The sequence below is a fragment of the Budorcas taxicolor genome, chromosome 12 (assembly GCF_023091745.1).
Source record: "Budorcas taxicolor isolate Tak-1 chromosome 12, Takin1.1, whole genome shotgun sequence".
Classification (NCBI taxonomy): Eukaryota; Metazoa; Chordata; class Mammalia; order Artiodactyla; family Bovidae; genus Budorcas; species Budorcas taxicolor.
This window is the reverse complement of record NC_068921.1, coordinates 70,797,219-70,815,505: the sequence shown is the minus strand read 5'-3', so window position 1 is coordinate 70,815,505 and position 18,287 is coordinate 70,797,219. Positions and strand designations below refer to the sequence as shown.

The 18,287-nt window shown below is 41.8% G+C and overlaps 1 protein-coding gene across 1 annotated transcript in view; it reads right to left on the bottom strand.

Annotated features, from left to right (window-relative positions):
- Positions 1-15,784, bottom strand: part of LOC128057590 (ATP-binding cassette sub-family C member 4-like) — a 192,481-nt gene extending 176,697 nt beyond the window's left edge. Inside the window, 1 exon segment of the mRNA XM_052650038.1 lies at positions 15,711-15,784. Within this exon segment, the coding sequence (XP_052505998.1) occupies positions 15,711-15,784 (74 nt within the window).
- Positions 15,785-18,287: the final 2,503 nt, after the last annotated feature.

The following is an 18,287-nucleotide window of genomic DNA, read 5'->3' as shown; positions in this document are numbered from 1 at the left end:
TAAATTTACCAAAAAAGAGTGAACCATTAAAATCTTAGACATCCTACCCTCAACCCCAAAAAGGAAGAACCCCAGGTCCAGGCTTTCTCATGAGCTTTCTGTTTCTCTAACCTCACTGTGTCAACCCAGGTGTGTCCTGTACCCTCTGGCGGTGATACACCTTGAGTGATACACCTTGGCATTTCAAAGTTCCCTAATGGTTGTTGCTGAGATGTGTCTCACAATCCTAAGAACCACAAGGGCTGGTCCAGCCACAACATTTACTCCAAAAGGAGAATTTCTGTGGGGGCTTCTCATAACTAGTATGAGATCTGTTGAGCAGAGCCCCAGGCATTCCCAGCAAAAGCCTCACTGTCTACAGGCCAAGACCAACAGGCAGAGAAGGGCTTAGATGGGTCTGGGACATCTTGTGCCATAAAATAAGGAAGACTCAAGGAACCACAAGGATGAGTAGAAAGGACAGAGAAGCTGGAATGGTTCTTGCTAGACAAATCGGGGATACTTTGAGCATCAAAACAAATGGCAAAAAAACCCAAACCCAGTAAATAATGAAAGAATCCATGAATTGCACTGCTACATAAACAGGAGAGAAAGGAAAGCCCTTGCAAACAAATGCAAACAAGCATAAAAGGAACAATCAAGTCAGAAAATCATCAATGGAAATTAAAACCAGTGGGTGAAAGTTTGATGTGAAGATGACATTTACATAATCTCAACTTATCTCTCTGCAATTGTTATAAAGGGAAAAAACAGTAACTGTACGGAGGATCCCTCCAAAAGAAACTATTCAGATTGATTATGCATTATTTAAATAATAATAGTATGCAGAGACAGCCCATAGGTAAACACCATTTTACAAATATTGCCAGGGAAAGAAATTTCCAAGGCCACACCATAATAACCCATGGATAGAGGTCAAACCAGTCAATCTTAAAGGAAAACAATCCTGAATATTCACTGGAAGGCCTGATGCTGAAGCTTGAATATTTTGGCCAACCTGTGAAGAGCTGTGATGTGAAGAGCTGACTGACTGGAAAAGAACCTGATTCTGGGAAAGATTGAAGGCAGAAGAAGACGGCACCAGAAGAAGAGATGGTTAGATAACATCACCTACTCAATGGACATTAACTTGAACAAACTCCGGGAGAGAACAAAGGACAGGGCAGCCTGGTGTGCTGATCCATGGGGTTGCAAAGAGATGGACCCAACTGAGCAACAGAATAACAGCAATAACAGAGATCACGTTTTATCCTGTTATTCTTAGGAGAACATGTGTACAGACACTCAAGAACTATTTGTTGAATGTACGAATATCCATGACTCATTAAAGAAGCAATAAGAGAGAGAGAACTTCATAATCCTGGTATTTTGACAGCTCTAAAGAACCCCGGTCCAGGAGTCAAAAGACTGGACTCTAGTCCCAGCAGTGGTTCTGAGCACCCAGGGCCTCAGCTGTCCTCTGTTTGCTTCACTCCAGTTCAGCACCTCCACAACCTTTAATAACTCTAGGTCTCAATTTCCTTCTGAAATAAAGGGATAAATCTGCAAGTTTTACCACTAAACATGTTTGAAACATGTTGGGTGATTTATTCCACACTTGTTCCCTACAGAAAATGTCCAAGGAATTAGCACTGGGACTTATCTAGATGATGACATCCTGCCCCAAAAGACACTCTCTAAAATTCTGCTTGAAGAGGAAAAGATGCTCAATGTCACTAATTATGAGGGAAATGCAAATGCAAATGCAAAAAAAAAAAAAAAAGTACAATGAAACATCAGCTCACATGTATTAGGAGGGCTACCATGGGGAAAAAAAGAAGAGAAAAAAGTGTTGGCAAAGATGTGGAGAACCCTGCACACTGACGGTGGGCTTGTAAAATGATGCATCACAAAGGACAAATATTTTATTATTTGATTTATGTGAAGTCCTCTGAGCAGTCAAATTCAAAAAGAAAAAAAGTGGCCTCATGATTGCCAGGGGCTGGGGACAAGGGAAGTAGGGAGTTAGTCTTTGATAGCACACCAGTACAGGATGAAAACAGTGCTGGAAACTGGTTGCATGGTAATGTGAGGATAGTTAACAATAATGAGCAATAATGAACATATTATTTTTAATAATGCTTAAAAATCATCAAGATGGTAAATTTTATGTTGTGGGCCTTTTCCAGTTTGAAAAATTTTAATGAGAAACAAAAATTGCACCTGATGTACCTCATTTGGAAATCTTCCTGTGTTAGAGTCTAGACTTTGCCACTTCCTGGTTGTATGAGCATGAACTAGCCACAAAACCTCTCAGTATTGGCCTCTGGAAAGTAGGGAGAACACCTGGAGAGAACACCTCCCTGGGATGCTGAGAGGGTCACTGTTGCTCTGAACAGGACAAGTCCTTCCAAACAAAGAGCAGTCATTACCACCAGAGTGCTATCCAGTAATCCTATGTGGTCCCCAGTAGAAAGCCTCTGATAACTTTGATACATGAAGTTACAACAACAGTAGCACCCAACAGAAAGAAGAAAGACTCCTCTCATTTCCTGGCAAGGACTCAGCCAATGAAAAGAAATGGACACTGTTTAACATTCCTCCCATCTTCCCTTCCCCTCTATAAAAGTGCTCTCCATTCCTTGCACTTTGGGGCCTTGCATGTGACTAACACTGGCTTGAAATCTTGAACTGCAATTCTCTGCTGAACCCAAATAAACTCATCTTTGCTGGAGAAATATCTGACAGTCTCTTTGTTTCAGGTCAACAGAGAGAAGGAATCAACATGATCAGGGAACTCAAGGAAGACTCAGAAAGGCAAATTATCCACCTGACACACCTGAAAGGACACAGCCTGATACCTCTTCACTGATGAGAGGCAGAACTAGAAAGACCCCCAAAATCAAGAATAAACTAAACTGCACTGTTAGGCAGTGCATTTGCTCATAAGGACATAGAAGTAAATCTGAATATACATTTGGGATTTTCTCCATCTTGCTTGGGGCTGTACTTATTGTTGAAGATTACCAAAACTCAAGATAAACAGTTTACAAGGGAAACAGGCTGAAGCCAGAGAAAGAGCCCTGGAGAGCTCACCCAGCCTCCATCTATAAGATGTGGATTTCTGACTGTTAATGAAGAACAACAAGATGCATACAAGTGATATTTTGAAAATGGTGCAAAGAATACTAGTTTGAAATTAAACATTTATATGTCTCCACAACTGATAGTTACTAAGGGCCTTACAGGACCAACCTCCCTAAACCATCTCAGCCCTCAGCCAGCTCACATGCCCCCTCATGTCAGCAGCTTCTCTGACAAGAGTCTCCAGAGAATCTGTCTTGACACCAGAGATAGTTTCCACATCCACACTCCCTTTGCAAGGGGACAGTTCACTGACTGAGACATGGCCAGTGTCAGGGAGCGAGGATGTAACCACTCCCTGATGGGCCAAATGCATCTAATCCAAGACCCTGCTCCAGCTCATCCCTGGGGACAGGTCCTGCACTCACCCCCAGCCTTCTGGCCTCTGGGATGAGGGTGGAGAGAAATGCAGAGCTCACCCCAGAGGTTGCAGTGAGGACAGGAGGAACATCACCAGGGGGAGTCTCATCAGACTGGACATGGTTCATAAATTGTGCCACTGATTTCCAATAATGGGAAAAAGGAAGAATCATTCAATTAACCATGATGGGAATATGGACTGTTTGGAAAAATGGGGTCTGTCTTATACTAAATACTGAAAAACATATTAGCTGCCTTGATTATTAGAAAAAAAAGGGGGGGGGGCTAAAAGTAAATACAGAGATTTACATGATGCTAGGGTTTTTAAAAGACATATTACAAAAGCCACAGGATGAACCAAAAAAAAAAAAAAAAGCTAAATGTTAATTAATGATATATTAAAATTCCATACTGAATTAAAGAACAAATGAAAATCTGAAATAACATTATACACACTATTACAAGTTATTTCAAAAATTAAAATGCTCTCTAGGGAGAAAATCTATTAAGAGACATTCAAAGAAAGACAACCAAATGGTCAATAGACATAAAAAAATGTTCCATCTCTACAAATCAAATGGCAACCAACTCCAATATTCTTGCCTGGGAAATCGCATGGACAGAGTAGCCTGACAGGCTATAGTCCATGGGGCTGCAGAGAGTTGAACACAACTGAGTGACTGAGAACACACAAATCAAAGAAATTCAAATTAAAACTGAATTATTTTCAACTTTAGGCCAAGAAGAAATGTAATTCATGTACTTAAAGTTGACAATGAAATAAGCACACTAGGGTTGTTAAGAGGGCAAATTGGTCTGAACCTGATGGAAAACAATTCAGCCTTTTACCAGTTATTCTCCTTCTAGGAATACAGAAAAAGGAAAGATACATCAAAATATATGGTCAGGGATATGCATTACATCCTAATTAGCAATAAAATGTATTAAAGTGAAAGACTGCATACATTTTGATCAAATACTACATTTTGAAAGAAACAGACTCACAAAGAATGAACTTATAATTGCCAGATAGAAGGATGGGGGGAAGGGATAAGTAGGGAATTTGGGGTGGACAGGTACACACTGCTGTATTTAAAATGGATAACCAACAAGGACCTACTATACAGCAGAGGGAACTCTCTTCAATGTTACATGGCAGCCTGAATAGGAGGAGAGCTTGGGGGAGAACGTATACAGATGACTAAGTCCCTTTGCTATTCATCTGAAACTATCACAACATTGTCAGTTGGAGATATTCCAATACAAAATAAAAAGTTAAATTAAAAAATAAATACCACGTTTTGAACATTAATGCTATAAATAAATGTTAACCATAGAAAATTAGGAAGGAATCAGGATCCAAAGATATTTAACTTTATAGAAAATTGTGCATAACTAACACAACATAGTTAAGCAACTATGCTCCAATAAAAATTAATTATAAAAAACATGAGCTATAGTTTTGATTTAAAAAAAAAAAAACACTGTGCATGTGCAGATATTTAAAGGGGAAAGAATAAGAAATAACCAAAATATCAGCAAGCCTACTTGGCTAATAAAAACAAATCCTTACCCCTTTCTTCTTCTATGTGCTCAATTGTGTTTGACTCTCTGAGACCCTATGGATTGTAGCCCACCCGGCTCCTCTGTCCATGGGATTCTCCAGGCAATGATATTGGAGTGGGTTGCCACTTCTTACACCAGGGAATCTTCCTGACCCAGGGATCAAACCCACATCTCATGTGTCTCCTGCATTGGCAGGTGGGTTCTCTACCTCTGTGCCACTTGGGAAGTGCTTCTTCTTCTACAAAATTTTTTACAGAAATAGAAAATATAGCTAACATGGCTGAGGAATAGAATGGGGAGACCATTTTCTCCCCAAAAAATTCATCAAAAGAACATATGAACGCTGAGTAAATTCCACAAAACAACTTTTGAATGCTAGCAAAGGACATCAGGCACCCAGAAAAGCACCCCATTGTCTTCAAAAGGAGGCAGGAAAAAATATAAAAGATAAAAAGAGAGACAAAAGAGATAGAGATGGAGATCCATCCTGGGAAGGGAGACTTAAGAAAGAGAAGTTTCCAAACACCAGGAAACACTCTCACTGGCAAGTCTGTGGCGAGCCTTTGAACCTCAGAGGGCAACATAACTGGGAAGAAAAATAAATAAATAATTAAAACCCACAGATTACATGCCCAAGGGTAACTACAGTAGAGAAGCAGAACAGATGCCTGCATCTGCCACTAGCAAGTGGGGGCTGAGCAGGGAGGCATGGGCTGTGTTGCTTAGAATAAAGAACAGGCCTGAATGCCCTGAGGGCAATTTGAGGGAACTAACTTGAGATAGCAAACCAGACTGTGGGATAGCTATCATGCAAAAAGCCCTAACCTAAGACTCTACACATGGACATTACCAGATGGTCAATACTGAAATTAGATTGATTATATTCTTTGCAGCCAAAGATGGGGAAGCTCTATACAGTGAGCAAAAACAAGACTGGGAGCTGACTGTGGCTCAAATCATGAACTCTCTATTGCCAAATTCAGACTTAAATTGGAAAAAGTAGGGAAAACCACTAGACCATTCAGGTATCACCTAAATCAAATCCCTTATGATTATACAGTGGAAGTAAGAAATAGATTTAAGGGACTAGACCTGATAGATGAACTATAGATGGAGATTCATGACATTGTACAGGAGATAGGGATCAAGACCATCCCCATGGAAAAGAAATGCAAAAAAGCAAAAAGGCTGTCTGGGGAGGCCTTACAAATAACTCTGAAAAGAAGAGACTGGAAAAGCAAAGGAGAAAAGGAAAGATATGAGCATTTGAATGCAGAGTTTCAAAGAATAGCAATAAGAGATAAGAAAGCCTTCCTCAGTGATCAATGCAAAGAAATAGAGGAAAACAACAGAATGGGAGAGACTAGAGATCTCTTCAAGAGAATTAGAGACACCAAGGGAACATTTCATGCAAAGGTAGGCTCGAAAAAGGACGGAAATGGTATGGACCTAAAAGAAGCAGAAGGTATTAAGAAGAGGTGGCAAGAATACATGGAAGAACTGTAGAAAAAAGATCTTGAACACCAAGATGATCATGATGGTGTGATCACTCACCTAGAGCCAGACATCCTGGAATGTGAAGTCAAGTGGGACTGAGGAAACATCACTAGGAACAAAGCTAGTGGAGGTGATGGAATTACAGTTGAGCTATTTGAAATTCTGAAAGATGATGCTGTGAAAGTGCTGCATTCAGTATGCAAGCAAATTTGGAAAACTCATCAGTGGCCACAGGACTGCAAAAGGTCAGTTTTCATTTCAATCCCAAAGAAAAGCAATGTCAAAGAATGATCAAACTACCACACAAATGCACTCATCTCAGACGCTAGTAAAGTAATGCTCAAAATTCTACAAGCCAGGCTTCAGAAATACGTGAACTGTGAACTTCCTGATGTTCAAGCTGGTTTTAGAAAAGGCAGAGGAACCAGAGATCAAATTGCCAACATCTGCTGAATCATGGAAAAAGCAAGAGAGTTCCAGAAAATCATCTATTTCTGCTTTATTGACTATGCCAAAGCCTTTGACTGTGTGGATCACAATAAACTGTGGAAAATTCTGAAAGAGATAGAAATACAGGCCACCTGACCTGCTCTTGAGTAACCTGTATGCAGGTCAGGAAGCAACAGCTAGAACTAGACATGGAAAAACAGACTGGTTCCAAGTAGAAAAAGGAGTACGTAAAGGCTGTATATTGTCACCCTGTTTATCTAACTTATATGCAGAGTACATCATGAGAAACGCTGGGCTGGAAGAAGCACAAGCTGGAATCAAGATTGCCAGGAGAAATTTCAATAACCTCAGATATGTAGATGATACCACCCTTATGGCAGAAAGTGAAGAAGAACTAAAAAGCCTCTTGATGAAAGTGAGAGAGGAGAGTGAAAAAGTTGGCTTAAAGCTCAACACTCAGAAAACTAATATCATGCCATCTGGTCCCATCACTTCATGGGAAATAGATGGGGAAACAGTGGAAACAGTGTCAGACTTTATTCTGGGGGGGCTCCAAAATCACTGAAGATGGTGACCACAGCCATGAAATTAAAATATGCTTACTCCTTGGAAGGAAAGTTATGACCAACCTAGATAGCATATTCAAAAGCAGAGACATTACTTTGCCAACATAGATCTGTCTAGTCAAGGCTATGGTTTTTCCAGTAGTCATGTATGGATGTGAGTGTTGGACTGTGAAGAAGGCTGAGCGCTGAAGAATTGATGCTTTTGAACTGTGGTGTTGGAGAAGACTCTTCAGAGTCCCTTGGACTGCGAGGAGATCCAACCACTCCATCCTGGGTGTTCTTTGGAAAGACTGATGCTGAAGCTGCAATTCCAGTACTTTGGCCACCTCATGTGAAGTGTTGACTCATTGGAAAAGACTCTGATTCTGGGAGGGGTTGGGGGCAGGAGGATAAGGGGATGACAGAGCATGAGATGGCTGGATGGCGTCACTGACTTGATAAACATGAGTTTTGATGAGCTCAAGAAGTTGGTGATGGACAGGGAGGCCTGGCATGCTGCAATTCATGGGGTCACAAAGAGTTGGACACGACTGAGAGACTGAAGTGAACTGAACAGAAGAAAAACTATTAAAAATTCCAACATATGGAGGCTGAACAACACACTGCTGAATAACCAACAAATCACAGAAGAAATCATAAAAGAGATCAAAATATGCATAGAAATGAATGAAAATGAAAACACAACAACCTAAAACCTGCGGGACACTGTAAAAGCAGTGCTAAGGGGAAGGTTCATAGCAATACTGGCATACCTCAAGACACAAGACAAAAGTCATATAAATAACCTAACTCTACACCTAAAGCAACTAGAAAAGGAAGAATTGGAGAACCCCAGGATTAGTAGAAGGAAAGAAATCTTAAAAATTAGGGCAGAAATAAATGCAAAAGAAACAAAAGAGACCATAGCAAAAATCAACAAAGCCAAAAGTTGGTTCTTTGAGAAAGATAAATAAAATTGACAAACCATTAGACAGACTCATCAAGAAACAAAGGGAGAAAAATCAAATAAATAAAATTAGAAATGAAAATGGAGAGGCCACAACAGACAACACAGAAATATAAAGGATCATAAGGGACTACTATCAGCAACAATATGCCAATAAAATGGACAACTTGGAAGAAATGGAACCAGGAAGAAATAGAAAATCTTAACAGACCCAACAAAAGCATGGAAATTGAAACAGTAATCAGAAATATTCCAGCAAACAAAAGCCCAGGACCAGATGGCTTCATAGCTGAATTCTATCAAAAATTTAGAGAAGAGCTAACACCTATCCTACTCAAACTCTTCCAGAAAATTGCAGAGGAAGGTAAACTTCCAAACTCATTCTATGAGGCCACCATCACCCTAATACCAAAACCTGACAAAGATGCTACAAAAAAAAGAAAACTACAGGCCAATATCATTGATGAACATAGATGTAAAAATCCTTAACAAAATTCTAGCAGTCAGAGTCCAAAAACACATTAAAAAGATCATATATCATGACCAAGAGGGCTTTATCCCAGGGATGCAGGGATTCTTCAATATCCACAAATCAATCAATGTAATACACATTAACAAATTGAAAAATGAAAACCATATGATTATCTCAATAGATGCAGAGAAGGCCTTTGACAAAATTCAACATCTGTTTATGATAAAAACCCTCCAGAAAGTAGGCATAGAAGGAACATACCTCAACATAATAAAAGCTATATATGATAAACCTATAGCAAACATTATCCTCAATGGTGAAAAAATTGAAAGCATTTCCTCTAAAGTCAGGAACAAGACAAGGGTGCCCACTTTCACCACTACTATTCAACGTAGTTTTGGAAGTTTTGGCCACAGCAATCAGAGCAGAAAAAGAAATAAAAGGAATCCACATTGGAAGAGAAGAAGTAAAATGCTCACTGTTTACAGATGGCATGATCCTCTATATAGAAAACCCTGAAGACTCCACCAAAAAATTACTAGTGCTGATCAATGAATATAGTAAAGTTGCAGGATATAAAATCAATACACAGAAATCCCTTGCATTCCTATACATTAACAATGAAAAAACAGAAAGAGAAATTAAGGAAACAATTCCATTCACCACTGCAATGAAAATAATAAAATACTTAGGAATATATCTACCTAAAGAAACAAAAGACCTACATATAGGAAACTATAAAACACTGGTGAAAGAAATCAAAGAGGACACTAACAGATGGAGAAATATACCATGTTCATGGGTCAGAAGAATCAATATAATGAAAATGAGCATACCACCCAAAGCAATCTATAGATTCAATGTAATCCCTATCAAGCTACCAGCAGTATTTTTCACAGAGCTAGAACAAATAATTTCACAATTTGTATGGAAATACAAAAAAACCTCGAATAGCCAAAGCAATCTTGAGAAAGAAGAATGGAACTGGAGGAATCTACCTGCCTGACTTCAGACTCTTCTACAAAGCCACAGTCATCAAGACAGTAATGTACTGAAATAAAGACAGAAATATAGATCAATGGAACAAAATAGAAAGCTCAGAGATAAATCTGTGCACCTATGGACTCCTTATCTTTGACAAAGGAGGCAAGAATATACAGTGGAGAAAAGACAATCTCTTTAACAAGTGGTGCTGGGAAAACTGGTCTACCACTTGTAAAAGAATGAAACTAGAACACTTTCTAACACCATACACAAAAATAAACTCAAAATGGATTAAAGATCTAAACATAAGACTAGAAACTATAAAACTCCTAGAGGAAAACATAGGCAAAACACTCTCTGACATACATCACAGCAGGATTCTGTAAGACCCACCTCCCAGAATATTGGAAATAAAAGCAAAAATAAACAAATGGGACCTAATTATAATTAAAAGCTTCTGCACAACAAAGGAAGCTATAAGCAAGATGAAAAAGCCTTCTGAATGGGAGAAAATATCAAATGAAGCAACTGACAAAGAATTAATCTCAAAAATATACAAGCAACTCCTGTAGCTCAATTCCAGAAAAATAAATGACCCAATCAAAAAATGGGCCAAAGAACTAAACAGACATTTCTCCAAAGAAGACATACGGATAGCTAACAAACACATGAAAAGATGCTCAACATCACTTATTAACAGAGAAATTAAAAACAAAACCACAATGAGGTACCATTTCACACCAGTCAGAATGGTTATTATCCAAAAGTCTATAAGCAATAAATGCTGGAGAGGGTGTGGAGAAAAGGGAACCCTCTTACATTGTTGGTGGGAATGCAAACTAGTACAGCCACTATGGAGAACAGTGTGGAGATTCCTTAAAAAACTGGAAATAGTATTGCCATATGGCCCAGCAATCCCACTGCTGGGCCTACACATGGAGGAAACCAGAATTGAAAGAGACACGTGTACCCCAATATTCATCACAGCAGTTTATAATAGCCAGTGGAAGCAACCTAGATGTCCATCAGCAGATGAATGGATAAGAAAGCTGTGGTACATATACACAATGGAGTATTACTCAGCCATTAAAAAGAATACATTTGAATCAGTTCTAATGAAGTGAATGAAACTGGAGCCTATTATACAGATTGAAGTAAGCCAGAAAGAAAAACACCAATACAGTATACTAACACATATATATGGAATTTGAAAGATGGTAACGATAACCCTGTGTGCAAGACAGCAAAAGAGATACAGATGTATAGAACAGTCTTTTGGACTCTGGGAGAGGACAAGAGTAGAGATTTGGGAGATTGGCATTGAAACATGTATACTATCATATATAAAATGAATCACCAGTCCAGGTTCGATGCATGATATAGGATGCTCAGGGCTGGCACACTGGGATGACCCAGAGGGACGGGTTGGGGAGGGAGGAGGGAGCAGGGTTCAGGATGGGGAACACATGTACACCCGTGGCAGATTCATGTTGATGTATGGCAAAACCAATACAATATTATAAAGTAATTAGCCCCCAATTAAATAAATTTATATTAAAAAAAGAAAAATATATATATATCCTTTTCTAAAATTCACAATTACCAATAGCCATAATGTACTACTTCTCTTACACTCTAAGCTCTACCTGTGCTGTGGAAACACTAAAAGCCCAATGAAGTCATTTGTATAAAGACAATAAGCTAGTTACTTGCATCATTTACAAATTTAGAAAGCAGATGAAATAGAAGAAAAGCAAACACCCAATGAGAAGATGAAAACTCGTTTTTCTCTACAAGGTGGGCCTTGTCTCTCGACAGCACTTCCTGCCTTGACTCATTTCAACTTTTCCAGGACAGCAAGTGGGGGACACAAGGAAATCACTAAGCTACCTCAGATTTTACACACAGGATGGCAATCATGGTCAACATCTAACTTCACAAAGTGTGCACCCCTTGTAAAAGTTAACACTGAAGAAACAATGCCAATGGGAGGAGTGGCTTAAAGCAGAAGCCAGCCTCCACCTTCCATCAGAGTCACCTGGAGCCTGTTTAACCCCATCCCCAGAGTTTCTAACTTTACAGAATTGGTCTAGAAGGAGCATCGGGGTGTGTGCATTTCTAACAAGCTCCCAGGTGAGGCAGATGCAACAGGTCTGAGAGCCATACTCTGAGAACAGCCACCCTAAAGCTTGATTATACAGACATTTCACATGCATCATCTCCAACAACAAAATTGTTAAGAACTTTCCTTGAGAAACTCCATCTACAAGACCAAAGGTGTGTTTGGAGTCACCTTCTCCCTGCATTTAAGAACAAGAATACAAATAGAAGCAGCTGAGAACAGCAGTTACATCCACAACACAGGCTCGGAGGCCAGACTACCTGATATGGGATCAAACTCTCACTACTAGCTGTGTTGGTAGACAACCTACTCAACCTCTCAGAATGCGGGGCAGAAGGTTTATATATGACTGAATCTCTTTTCTGTCCACCTGAAACTATCACAACATTGAAAATCAGCTATATTCCAATATAAAATAAAAAGTTTTTTAAAAAATTACTTAACCACTCTGTTTTAGTGACTTCACACGTTAAATAACAGATACTAGTACCTTCCACTCCTGCAGAAAAAGTGGAAATCGGTACCTACCCAAATCAATAAGTCGTCCTCACATTCCCATTTCCACGCACACACATTTTGAAAATCCACAACAGAACATGCCTTGTCCTGGAGAGTTCTTTGTCCTGTCTGAAGTTAAGGAGAGGTGTCCCTACTTTGTTAATATTTATGATGCTTGTTGTTTAGTCACTAAGTCATATCCGACTCTTTTGCAACCCCATGGACCATAACCTGCCAGGCTCCTCTGTCCATGGGATTTCCCAGGAAAGAATACTGGTGTGGGCTGCTATTTTCTCCTCCAGGGGATCTTTTCCACCCAGGGATCAAACCCACGTCTCCTGGTCTCCTGCTGTGGCAGGTGGATTCTTACCACTAGGCCAACAGGGAAGCCTACACCCATATTTTTCCTTCTTGACCCTCTTTCCTTCAGTTTAGTTCAGTCACTCAGTCATGTCTGACTCTTTGCAACCCTGTGAATCCCAGCACACCAGGCCTCCCTGTTCATAACCATCTCCCAGAGTTCACTCAGACTCATGTCCATCGAGTCCATGATGCCATCCAGCCATCTCATCCTTGGTCATCCCCTTCTCCTCCTGCCCCCAATCCCTCCCAGCATCAGAGTCTTTTGCAATGAGTCAACTCTTCACATGAGGTGGCCAAAGTACTGGAGTTTCAGCTTGAGCATCATTCCTTCCAAAGAAATCCCAGGGTTGATCTTCAAAATGAACTGGTTGGATCTCCTTGCAGTCCAAGGGACTCTCAAGAGTCTTCTCCAACACCACAGTTCAAAAGCATCAATTCTTCAGCGCTCAGCCTTCTTCACAGTCCAACACTCACATCCATACATGACCACTGGAAAAACCATAGCCTTGACTAGATGGACCTTTGTTGGCAAAGTAATGTCTCTGCTTTTGAATATGCTATCTAGGTTGGTCATAACTTTTCTTCCAAGCAGTAAGCGTCTTTGAATTTCATGGCTGCAGTCACCATCTACAGCGATTTTGGAGCCCCCCAAAATAAAGTCTGACACTGTTTCCACTGTTTCTCCATCTATTTCCCATGAAGTGATGGGACCAGATGCCATGATCTTCGTTTTCTGAATGTTGAGCTTTAAGCCAATTTTTTCGCTCTCCTCTTTCACTTTCATCAAGAGGCTTTTTAGTTCCTCTTCACTTTCTTCCATAAGGGTGGTGTCATCTGCATATCTGAGGTTATTGATATTTCTCCCAGCAATCTTGATTCCAGCTTCTGTTTCTTCCAGTCCAGCATTTCTCATGATGTACTCTGCATATAAGTTAAATAAGCAGGGTGACAATATACAGCCTTGACGTACTTCTTTTCCTATTTGGAACCAGTCTGTTGTTCCATGTCCACTTCTAACTGTTGCTTCCTGACCTGCATACAGATTTCTCAAGAGGCAGGTTAGGTGGTCTGGTATTCCCATCTTTTCCAGAATTTTCCACAGTTTATTATGATCCACACAGTCAAAGGCTTTGGCAGAGTCAATAAAGCAGAAATAGATATTTTTCTGGAACTCTCTTGCTTTTTCCATGATCCAGCAGATGTTGGCAATTTGATCTCTGGTTCCTCTGCCTTTTCTAAAACCAGCTTGAACATCAGGGAGTTTACGGTTCACATATTGCTGAAGCCTGGCTTGGAGAATTTTGAGCATTACTTTACTAGCATGTGAGATGAGTGCAATTGTGCGGTAGTTTGAGCATTCTTTGGCATTGCCTTTCTTTGGAATTGGAATGAAAACTGACCTTTCCCAGTCCTGTGGCCACTGTTGAGTTTTCCAAATTTTCTGGCATATTGAGTGCCGCACTTTCACAGCATCATCTTTCAGGATTTGAAACAGCTCAACTGGAATTCCATCACCTCCACTAGCCACACACACTGAATACATCACCATCCGAACAAGCAGAGAAGCTTCTGTTTTCTGGGGGTCCCCAAGGCCCTCCCATATTAAAAAAAAAAAATAGGAAATATCAGAATTTGCGAAAAGATGAATGCTTTGGGTTCCAGAAATGAATGATATAATAATCACCCAAGTATGAATAAACCCAAAAGTTGTGGCGCACTTCGTTAGTGGTCCCAACTACCAGATGGAAAACTTTAGTTAAGAGCTTCATCTCCCTGAGCCACTTTTCATCCGTGTTTCCTCTCAGCTCAGGAATCCTTCTGTAGTTTCAGGAACAAATGACTCCTGGGCAGGACCACCTGCCTCAAAGGTGGTCCTTCACTGCTATTACCACCTGCACTGCTTCTGCAAAGCTTAGAGTTGCAGATAAGACCCCACAGGCTTCAGGGACCCCATCCCCAGGGTGACTCTCAAAGGTGGAAGCAGAGACATTCACAGTAAGGAAAGGGGCTGGTCAAATACATCTTCCAGTCATCTCAATATATCCCAGGTAAAAGCAAAACGTGTTCAAAAATCATCTTCCTGTTCATTTTTTAAAAGTGTGTATTTTACACACATGAAATTTGTCACAATTAGGTGCCAGGATATATAGTGAGAGATGCCCACAAAGAGAGGGAGGGAGGGAGACATGGTCATAGACAGAGTGACAAGGGAGCCCGGTGCAGTTGGAACTCAGCTGTCACCTAAGGAATATGGGAAAGCTGGGGACATTATTGGAAAATGGCAACAGGCTCAGAGCACTAGATAAAGGAAGCAGTTCAAAAGCTACTTGCATAGAGAGGAAACGGTGCAAATTAGTTGAGAACTGCTAATTCCAGCAATACTGGGGAAGCCAGCTAGGGATGGAGTGTGGGGGTCCAGTCCTTCTCCCGCTGGCCTCGGTTCTCAGCCTCCCTGCCTCCTGCTTCCGCTACCCCTCCTGCTCCTGGGCCATAGGAGGGTGATGATGAGAGGAGCTGCAAGGCAGGGAGACCCTGAGCCCTGCCACCAGGTCTCTCTCCTGGGTCCTGCTACCCCTTCCCGCCACCTCACCCCAGAGGGCACAGACAGGGACCCCCGTGGCCAGCGTGGAGAGACCCCACCGCTACAAGAAGCCATCGGAAAGTGCTCCTTCGCCCTGAACCTCGACCCTCAGACCCTGCAAGGCGCGCCGTCAGGCACTGGCCCTGAGGCGTCGGGGTGTCACAGCCTAGGTGGGGGCTCACCAGGAGAACAGCCGGGAGCAGAAGTTCGCATCCTGCAGCGGGTTGGGCTTCTCCTCCGGGGACACTAGCCGCATTTTGCCGGCCTGGACTGATGCGGGCCAGGGCGTAAAGTGGGGGCAACCGGGGGCCACACGCAGGTGTGAATCGAGGCCGCAGGCGCCGCTGATGGAGGTGGTGGGGGAACCTCACAGCACGGGGCACGGGACCCCAGGCGCCCTCGTTCCTGCACTGAGCTGCAAGCTCTACCAAAGGGCGCGCTCTGAGCCCAGGACCCCACCCAGAAGAGGAAGGGCAGGCTGCAGGAGAAACGCCCTTCAGCTGTGGTGAAGACCTGGAGAAACCTGGCAGAAGGAGATAGCAGCCTGCCCTCTGGGCACACTGCCCTCATCAGGACAAAACAAGTGTGCTGTGGGAAGGTCGCCAACTGGAATGGAGCAGGACCCTGGGGGCCTTCCTGGGAGAGACCCCAGGAAGATACGCTGAGCTAGTGGCCAGTACTGGTCAGTGGAACTGAGCACAGATGACGGGCACAAAGCTGCCAGGCTACTGAGATGACAGCCCCAGGCTCCCTAGTGTCTGTTCTACTGCTAGGCTGGCCCTGAGGAATCCTGTTTTGATAAGAGGAGGGAAAAGGAAAGACCAGAGCACATCCTTCTCCTGGCATGAAGGACAGTTACTCAGCAGTGAACTGAGGCACAGAGAAAAGGACATAAGCAAGAAGTCAAGGTTTACTTTGTTTATCCCTCAAATGAATAAATTTTAAATGAGCTAATAAGCAGGTATCAGTACAAGAGGAAAATAAATAACTTCAAACATTTTCCCCATATATGAAGCCCATATGAATATATGTAAAGAAAATAAATGCATTCAAAAGTATTATTTCTGGAATGAATACACAAAGTGTAATATACACATACAATGGAGTATCATTCAGCCTTAAAAAGGAAGGAAATTCTGGCACGTGACTGCAGCCGTGGATGAACCTTGAAGACTGTGATGCTGTGACTTATTAAAATACTTAGTCTTCATGCTGTTGCTGGCACAGAACTCCTGAAAGTCTTAGGTGCTCTAAAAGTGAAAAAGTATCTTTTGATAATTGTAACAAGCCCCTTTCAACTACACCTGAGTTTTAGTGAATGCATCTGTTTGTCAGAAAAACCAAACACCTGATAAAAGGGTTGGCAAGTTCAGCCCCACGCCCCCTCCCACGTTCAGAGAGGAGAGGGACTGAAAACAGTTCAACTACCAATGGCCAATGCTTTAAACACTCTTGCCTAAGTTGATTCTATGCTTCTATGAAGCCTCAATGAAAAGCTAGTAGGACGGGGATCACAGAGCTTCCCAGCTGATGAACATGTGCAGGTGCTGGGAAGGTGATTGTCCTGGAGAGGCCTGGAAGGCCCTCCCCTCCCCCTACCTCGCTCTCTGCATCCCTTCCATCTTGCTGTTCCTGAGTAGAATCCTCTTATAATAAACTAGTGATCTAGTTGAGTAAACTGTTTTCCTGAGTTGCAAGCCACTCTAGAAAATTACCAAACCCAAGGAGCGGGGTATAGGAACCCTGATTTATGATCAGTCCATAAGAAGTACAGGTAACCACCTGGACTCATAACTGACTCTGAAGTTGACAAGGGGCAGTCTTGTGGGACTGAGTCCTTAACCTGTGAAGAAGTCTAACACTAACTCCAGGCAGATAGTGTCAGAATTGATTTAAATTGCAGGACACAGTTATGTCTGGAGAGTTGGAGAATTGGTTAGGATTGGTTAGTACACACATGGTGTCCAGAAGTACTGAGTCACCAAAAGACAAATACTGTGATTCCAGTTATATGAGGTGGCTGCAGTTGCTGCTAAGTCGCCTCAGTCATGTCTGGCTCTGTGCGACCCCACAGACGGCAGCCCACCAGGCTCCCCTGTCCCTGGGATTCTCCAGGCAAGAACATTAGAGTGGGTTGCCATTTCCTTCTCCAATGCATGAAAGTGAAAAGTGAAAGTGAAGTCACTCAGTCATATCCGACTCTTAGTGACCCCATGGACTGCAGCCTACCAGGCTCCTCCGTCCATGGGATTTTCCAGGCAAGAGTATTGGAGTGGGGTGCGCCATTGCCTTCTCCTATGAGGTGGCTAGACTAGTCAAATTCATAGAAACACAAAGGAGAATGGTGCTTGCTGGGGGGTGGGGCAGCATGGGGAGTGTTTAATGAACACAGAGTTTCAGATGGAAGACGAAAAAGCTCTGGAGATGGACTGTGGTGATGGTTGCACAGCAGTGTGAATATAAGCAATGCCCACAACAGTACATTTAAAAATGGTTAAAACAGTTCAATTGTGTTATCTATATTTTGCCACATAAGGGAGGAGAAAATTCATTTTTGTTTTACCCTTCTAGGCTCTGTGGCTGGGGCCTGGGAAATTCAATTGATGTAAGACAGATGAACAAGAGAATAACAGTTTGTTAACCTGTGCGGCATGCACGTGTATGCAAGAAGTCTTTCATCATACAGACAGTGGTTGCTGTACTCAGATGTGTTTGTAAAAGTGCTTCATTTTTTAAGAAGACTCATGGGAAGGGCTTTT